The 8,588-nt window shown below is 35.2% G+C and overlaps 1 protein-coding gene across 1 annotated transcript; it reads left to right on the top strand.

Annotated features, from left to right (window-relative positions):
* Positions 1-337: 337 nt before the first annotated feature.
* On the top strand, positions 338-8,205 carry LOC104086401 (CBS domain-containing protein CBSX1, chloroplastic-like). The gene is made up of 8 exons (XM_009590646.4): positions 338-773; positions 2,580-2,667; positions 2,743-2,807; positions 4,891-4,939; positions 5,145-5,197; positions 7,236-7,351; positions 7,477-7,534; positions 7,614-8,205. The coding sequence occupies exons 1-8, from the start codon at positions 579-581 to the stop codon at positions 7,692-7,694; spliced, it is 705 nt and encodes a 234-aa protein (XP_009588941.1). The 5' UTR covers positions 338-578; the 3' UTR covers positions 7,695-8,205.
* The last annotated feature ends 383 nt before the right edge of the window (positions 8,206-8,588 follow it).

Below are 8,588 nucleotides of genomic sequence, written 5' to 3' on the forward strand. Positions count from 1 at the left end.
ACATATTTTAATATTTAAAATAATTTAATTTTAATTTTTTTATTTTATTTATTTTATTCTTAATAAGAAATTTTTATAACCATAATATAATAACTCCACAAAGATTTTACCTTTTAAACTTTTAAAACCATATAGTTTAGAAGAGTATTCTTCTTTCTTCTTAAATGTGGTATCAAATCAAATTACATTAGGAGTATTAAAATATCTGAGAATCTTTGAGACCATATGTGTTACTTTCCACTGTCAATTTTCTGACCAGATATTTCGCAGCAACTCAGCTAATAACATTCCTAGTAAACATTTTAATTTGTAAGAAATTCAGAACTGAAGAGCAACAAACAGAGTGAATTTATAAAAATATAATTTTGTTTATACAAGTCTCTTGCTATAACAAAAATGAAATTAAATAGCTAAATGATTTAACTAACTTTTTTTGCAACTAAATAATTATGCGCGCAAATAGTACATGTTCCCACTTGCAGAGAACAAACTACAACGGGATAGAGTAGAGCCAACAAAAGATAACTAAACCAACAAGGCCTTAAGATTCTCGCTCATCTGAATTGTCATCTCCGGCGATGGCATCTATATTACCGTCGGGACTCTCCCTCATCAGCTCCTCCGCCGCTCTCCACCACCAGCTTCCTTGCCTGCTCTTCTTATCTCCGCCGTGCCTAAAGTTTGCTACTTTCGGTAAATGTTTCCTCTCCGTCCGCCGCAAGCAGTTTTCCGTTACCGCCAGCAGCAACACTTTGACGGCCAATTCTGCACAGGTATACCTCCTTCCTTGTCTAAATCTTATATACTGCTTGAAATTAAATGCTTAACTTTATACTGGCAATTTTACACAATCAAGTCAGGTAATTGCAGGTAATTCTATTTAATAGGTAACTTTGAACAAATGTTAAGTAACCTTCCATAACAAGTAAAATCTGTAACTAATTCTGTATGCGAATCTCCTGCGTAAACATGCAAGAGTAGAAACAAAATTTGTTTACCTAGATAAGTGGATTTTAAGTAATGTGGTCTTCAGATGCAACCTATTATGGCATATGCAATTGTTAACGTTAATCACAAGTTCACAACAGTTAGCTCAGAAGTTGAAGCCCTGTTCAATAACTTGAAACACTGGTTTCTTACACATGGTTATGTAGAAATTTGATAACCTTCTTTAGCTTCCTAAAATTAGTTGGTATAGGTTACACATCAGACATACTGATGAACGGAAAAGAAAATATATTAAAACTTCGCACATTTTAAGTTATTATAAGTAGTGTTAATCAATCTTCGATATCAAAAATACTGTTAGGATGAACAATATTTTCCACTTGTGAAGAGCAACATATTTGCTTCTTGTGTGAGTGGATTTTGTTGATACACATTTGTACTCTGTCTAAAAGGAAATTGAAAAGGAAAAGGAACATTACACACTGTTTTTTAAATTAACAATCATTCTTGTATTTTGGGGTTATCCAAAAAGTGTTTGGTATTTCTAAACGAGAAACCTTCCCCTGTATCCTTCTACACTTTTTCTATGTCATCTAGGAGAAGAGGTAACATTGTGCTCACACTTATTCTGACAAAAGTTCGAACAAAAATTAATTTGAGCTTCATCTTTTGGACCGATTTCTATTTACACAATAGAATGTGGCCTCTTGCCTAACAACTCATGGTAAGTCAATTTGCTTTGATGAAGAATGTTTTAAACCAGAGTTATTTATGTGCTTGATTTATGTTTCAAGTTACATTCTTGGACTGACAATAATGAAATCCATGCCACATAAGGTTAGTTAAATTAGGAAATAAAATGCATCAGAATTTTAGGAACTCATTTGAGTTTGCACTTTTCTAAGCCACAACCCTAACGTTATGATAAAAAATCACTCTCGTTTTGGCGCGGAGAGAAACTGAATACTATAATATGTGATTATTAGATTCAAGCATTTAACCTTGAATCTGACAAAATTCTTGGCCATAGTGGATATTCCCCGGGTTATTACCATTTACTAGTCAAACTTCTTTTGGTAACTTCCTGTCCATAGGAAAAAAAGCAAGCTCGAGCAGCACTGGACATGCAGAGCAAAGAGCGCAGGGTGCAAACATTGACTTAGTTAGAAGCTGTGCTATAGATCTGGATGTGTTCCATAGATGTGGGAATACATGCAACTCTTTTGCTATCATCTTCACTGCAACGAAATGTAGATATCTCACACGTCCACTTTCTTTTGATAAGTTGGCTATGTGAGCTAGATTATGCAATCCTTGACCAATTGGTGTTAGAAGCAGTCAACTTTAGATTTCATCTAACCTTAAGTATAGCAATAGATTATTTTCACGTAGTTAATTGTACTAAGACGTATTGGCTCCTTCACATCAACCTTGCTCACAACTGGCTGCTTGATGGAATTATGTGGCTGTTTTCATATTTATTCTAGACCTGTTTACTTTCAAGAAGTTTTCCTTTCCTTTTTTATAATTTGATTTTAGTTTGAACTATAAATGCATTCTTCTTTTCATCAAGAAGTTCCAGTTCCTCATGAATGTCCACCAAATGATAAGCTTATATATACTTGTGGCAGCCAACAAATGGTGTATATACAGTAGGTGATTTCATGACAAGAAAAGATAAGCTACATGTGGTAAAGCCATCAACATCTGTAGATGAAGGTATTTTAGTGCTCAACTTCATCGCTAGCTACCATCATGTTGTTAATTCCTGATACATGATTGTTCCTGCAACAGCCTTGGAATTGTTGGTAGAACGCCGAATCACTGGTTTCCCTGTGGTTGATGATGACTGGAAATTGGTAAGTTCTGTTTTCTAATGTAACCTTTGTAATATTGTAGATGGAAATATCACTTAAACGACCGTGTGTTTCCTGCTTATGTAATATTCAGTTTTGATAATTGATACTTGAAAGCTAATTACTTGAATAAATTTCTGAAATGGTTCCCGAACTATAAGTTTGGTCTTGATTTCATCCTCAACCTTTGAATTGATTCTCACTTTATAACATTTAAATTTGAAAGGTCCTCTGCATCCGAAACTAAGGGTTATTTTGCCCTGCTGCGTGTAAAGCACTTGGCACCTGGAAGGGTATAAAAGAGAATTAAAACAGAAACTTGGAACAGTAAAATAAAATAGCAAATTGGAAAGAAAAATAGAATGTCAAAAACAAGAAGAAAGTAAAAAAGAAAAAGGAGAGAAAACAGCTTAGCTGCTTTTTCATGGAGGGTGAGGGGAATGGCTTCTGTAGGGACTGGTAGGGATGTGGCTATGGTTGGCAAGGAAGGGGAAGAGATGTGGGCAATGGGTGCTGGCAAGAAGAGGGTGTGTCCGTCTGGTGAGAGAAGGCGATGCCAGAGGGGTGGAGGTTGGGTGGTGGGGAAGCTATGCCGCAGGCGGCTGTGCATGATTCAAAAAGGTATTATGGGAAGCTCTGTGCCATCGGAAGGGGGTGGCTGTTAGGGCTAGGGAAGGGGTTTGGGAAAGAAAACCCCATGTCAGGTTCTTTTTTTCTTGTGAAAATAGTTTTTATACTTCTCATCTTGTATTTTCTTGTCTTTCGGGGTTTTCCGTTAAAGGTGTCAAGTGATTTTCACGTGACATAGGAAAATCACTTCAATTTCACTACAGCTAAGAGGGAGATTTTAAAAAGAAATTTAATTAATAGAGTACTAAAAGGAAGTGATTGAGGACTGTTTCAAGAATTATTCCTTGTTTCTCATTCAAGTTCATAGAAACAAATATTGTTATATCAAAGTGTTAGGAACAATTTAAGTCCTCTGCGATATCTATCTTCTGTGAGAATAGAGGTCTCTAATAATACATGTGGAACATCAAATTTAGATAGAGTACAATGATATAGGGCATAATCTTTGTCATTTAAAAACTTATAATTTACTGTGATGCGGGCCTTTAGACAGAAGCTTAAAACGGATCATCTTATTGCTCCAAAAATTTTGTATGAGTAGTTGAATGGATTCGATTGAGCATGAAAGATAAAGAGGGTGTTATTTGCTTCATATGTTTATTGGAAATTCTCATAGTTGGTGAACAATCCAGTTAAAGATAAATTATCTTTGTTCTGACACCTTGATATTTCTCTGTAAGTGTTACATTTTACAGATAGTTTTTATTTTTATTGTAATTCACCACCATGTCAAATAGTGGTGAAGGGCTACTTTGGGTTTTTCTTGTTTCCTGTTTTATGTTTTTCTTTGTCATTTACTTTCTTTTCTTTGTCAGTGTTGCATTATAGTTTTTCTTGGTCTTATCAAATTAACTAGTTTAGGAAAACTGAAGTTTGTAAAATTCTGTTCATTTTCCATAAAATATTTCTTTTTGCAGTAGAAGCTTGAAAATTGCTTTTGAAACTTTTGCAGTTGTTCAAACGCTATGGTTGTACATGACTTAGAATTTCTTTTGTTAACATCCATGAATTATAAAGTAGTAATATTCTTCTGGAAACAAAATTTTGCGCTCGTTTTTATTATTAATAGTTGATTTTTTAATTTTTTGATGGCATGTGAATAGGAATATCTTCTGTATCTCTCACTTTTGGTAATTTTACTTTCTAGAGACTGATTCCTTTTTTTGTTGGTATTCCAAGTCTGAATTGGACTCAAGTATTTTGAGTGCTCCTCAAAATTTTAAGAAACTTATTTAAGTAATAGAAAGTGTAATTGGCAGCACGAAAATATGAAAGTAAGAGTGCTCAAGTTGCACCCAAAACCCCTATTCATGCATCTTTATATCGTATGGATATGATCATATACATTAGCTTCAAATATTTAGTTCAAAGATATTTCAAAAATAATATGCTTGTCTTGTATTATGATAAATCAAAGATATTTCACTCAGAAGCTTGAAGTTCTCTCCTGCTGCAGGTTGGTCTTGTTTCTGATTATGATCTATTGGCTCTGGACTCTATATCAGGTATAATTTTTAGTTCTGATGCTAGAACGATATTCTGTGGAGATTAGAAAAGATCCCATTGGTTTTAGGCCCATGTTTTATTAGGATCCTTTCTGAAAAGGCCTGGAACCTTTTTGGTATTAAATGTCTGTTGATAGTATTTTAAGTTGGGATTCTGAAGTCGTCTTCGGAGGAGACTGAGTGCATCTCTATCTCTTTTTCTTAGGTACAGGAGGAGCTGATGCAAACATGTTCCCGGAAGTGGGCAGCAACTGGAAAGTAAGCAAATTATGTTTTGTTGTTAGATCATCTCTTGAATGCTTGTTGATCATCTAATGTGCTAGTTCCTTAAAAATAAATTTTTTTTTTCCAATGTGAGACCTCAAATTAAAAAAACTTTCTACTTATTGGGAGGTACAGATAATCTTGATTTCTGCATGAAAGGCTATTACCATTAGCTTTGTAGCCCTCTTTCAGGGAAATGGATATTTCACCTTATAATTTTGAAGACCCTGAGAACAAATTAACTGGAAGAGAATAACTTTTAACACCAATCTTTGAGATGCTTAATTGTTGATATTTAGCAAGTTGGTTAAATCATAAGTGGTATAGTTGTCCCCTAAAGGGAAAGGATAGCTTCCAATGTCTAGGAACTCAAAAGAAAGAGATTGATGACTGAAATTGTGGACGATCCTCATGATCGTTTTACTTACAATGCTGACCAACTCTTCTTGTAATCTGCTGCATTATTGTTAGTGGTTATATTCAACAACAGGAAGTAAAGAATACGAACCTTTACTCTTCCAGAAAACTTCTTATGGACTAAAGTAGTGATCACAAGGATTTGAAGTCATTAACAAGTATAGTGCATATCAAATATTCCTTTTTTTTTTCCTCTGCTAATAAAGGTGAAAGCTACATTAGCAACTATATCAATTATGTTGGGAGGACATTGGATTCCAGTTTTAGGAATGATGGAACCAGCACTGGGAGCTGGATAATTATTATGAGCATATGGATATAGTGTAATGTTTCTTGTTTAATTGGTTGCAAATGTTTATAACTGAAAACCTAGAGCTTCAATAAAGATCACTCAAGTATCCAGGTTACTATAGTGAATAAAAAATGGTAATTAGGTTTTAGCTACCTATCCAAATTCAAACATTTCTTTAACTATATCCAAAATTCATCCAATCTGACAATTGTAACACGAATCTATGACGAGTTACAATTTTTTCCTTCTCAAAGGCATTGCATAGAGAAAGATAAAAGCCAATTGGAAACCATGTTCTCAAACAGTTTTACTGGCGTTTTCATTTACTAATTAACAATTGAAAGTTGCATTGTAGACTACACTATAGCATTCGAACCTTAATGCACTCTGTTATAGTCTGATTGCACGAGCTACTCAAAAACAAACCTTCGATTAATTGATCAAGAAAAGAACATAGGAAATGCATCCAGCAAAAGCTGGCAACATAGACAGCTTGTATGAGTCTGTACAGGGCATTGTTTGAGCACATTGCTGAACCATGAATCATGCTTTTCATAGTTCATCCTTGCTGACTGAGATATGGCTGTTGAGAAGTTAATCCATTGGATTGCCTTTTTCATCTGCTACATTCCAATCAGAAGGGGAGCCTTGGCGTAACTGGTAAAGTTGCTGCCATGTGACCGGGAGGTCATGGGTTCGAGCCGTGGAAACAGCTTCTTGCAGAAATACAGGGTAAGGCTGCGTATAATAGACCCTTGTGGTCCGGCCCTTCCCGGACCCCGCGCATAGCGGGAGCTTAGTGCACCGGGCTGCCTTTTTTTTTTTTACATTCCAATCACTAACCAACAGCATCTTCTAAACTCTGGTGGTTAGAGATCTTACTCGAACTATCTGGTTAGCATCCCCTGTTCCAGCTCTGAACCTCAATGATTATGTATTAAGTGATATGGTTTTGATTTCATCTTACTCACTATGGGATGTTTCTGACCAGATACTCCGTCCATGATGGACTAACCTCCGCCTTTCCTTGTCCCAAAATTTGTCTCCTTTTCAAATAGTAGACTTTCTTATTTCTAAGTTAATCTTACATTTTTTCATGCTGAACTATGGCAGATAGAAGTGTTGGTATTAATTGTCCTCTGCATTACTTTAATACTTGCACATATGGTTACCCGTTTACCTTCCTCAACTTGAAAACTTATTTGCTTTTCTGTATGGTGGAGCAATGAAAATGCGCTTGATTTCAGAAAATCAAAATTGCTATCACACCACAATCAAAGCTATTGAAGTTTTGACACATCCAATTTTGACTTATATTCGCAGACATTCAATGAGGTTCAAAAGTTGATTAGTAAGACCAAGGGGAAAGTGGTTGGTGATTTGATGACACCTGCTCCACTAGTAGTTCGGGAATCTACCAATCTTGAGGATGCAGCAAGGTTATCATTAATTCTTGATTTCAACTTAATCTACAGTTTTCATTTATCCTATTTTATGTTTCTATAGCATTAGTTGGACGAGACACCAAAGAGTTTGTCTCATTTATTACTTCTTTATTTGTCAGACTTCTACTCAAAACAAAATACCGACGGCTTCCTGTTGTTGATAGTGATGGTAAACTGGTAAGATTCTGAGACTTAGCTTTTGTGCATCTATACTTCTCTAACTCGTGATATGCTAATCAATCGTCGTATAATGAAGGTGGGAATAATAACAAGGGGAAACGTTGTGAGAGCTGCCCTTCATATAAAACGGGTCATTGAAATGGAAGGCCAACAATGATCAATTGGATTTAACTGTAGAAGTGCATAAATGCAGTTCAATTTGACAAGGCAAGAATCATATGTTGTGCACATAATAGAGTAGATAATACAGTTCCACGGCTCCATGAAAAATATGTGCGAGTCAAAACTCTTCACAAGTATGAGCCACTGAAGAATATATCATTTGTAATTGGAAGGAAAATTTTAGGTGGACATTAAAAAGAATGCTTCTTTGAGGTATGGAACCGATACGTGGATGAGCTCCAATCCATTGCTTCCACTTGGCTATAGCTTTGGTAATTACATGACTACAAAACTATTGGTTTAATGCTGGAAGTTTGCTGAGTTTGGTTAAACCATAATTTGGATCTCCAAAAAAGCATTAGCTTAGTTTGTGGTTAATCCAGCTATTGCGACAGGCTTTAAGTTTTACCTCATTTCTATTTTACTTATGCGACACTGGTAGTAGGTAACACATAATTTGATGCAGAATGAACTCACTTGTCTCAATTTGAAAGTTATATTTGGCATTTACCTTTTACATTAATAAACTGCAGGCTGCCCCCAGTAGTCTCGTCATCGACGACAGTGAAGAAGCCACACATGCATTAAAAAAAATAAGTAGCTTCTTTTCACACTTAGACACATTTAATATAAAATAAATTTAACTTAAGTTACAAATGTATGATTATCAGGTTCGCTTACTATATTCAAATCCCCGTTGGCTTACTATATTCAAATGTATGATTATCAGGTTGAATTAATTACTACTACTATATAACTTCTTTTACAGGGTATATGTAATATGTATAGAAGCTAAATTCAAAATATCTGTATCTTCCCCTGTATCTGCATATATTGAATATAGTAAGCCAACAGGGATTGGTAGTGGTGTGGACTAGGAGTGTCAAAC

The sequence above is a fragment of the Nicotiana tomentosiformis genome, chromosome 2 (genome assembly GCF_000390325.3).
Source record: "Nicotiana tomentosiformis chromosome 2, ASM39032v3, whole genome shotgun sequence".
NCBI lineage: Eukaryota > Viridiplantae > Streptophyta > Magnoliopsida > Solanales > Solanaceae > Nicotiana > Nicotiana tomentosiformis.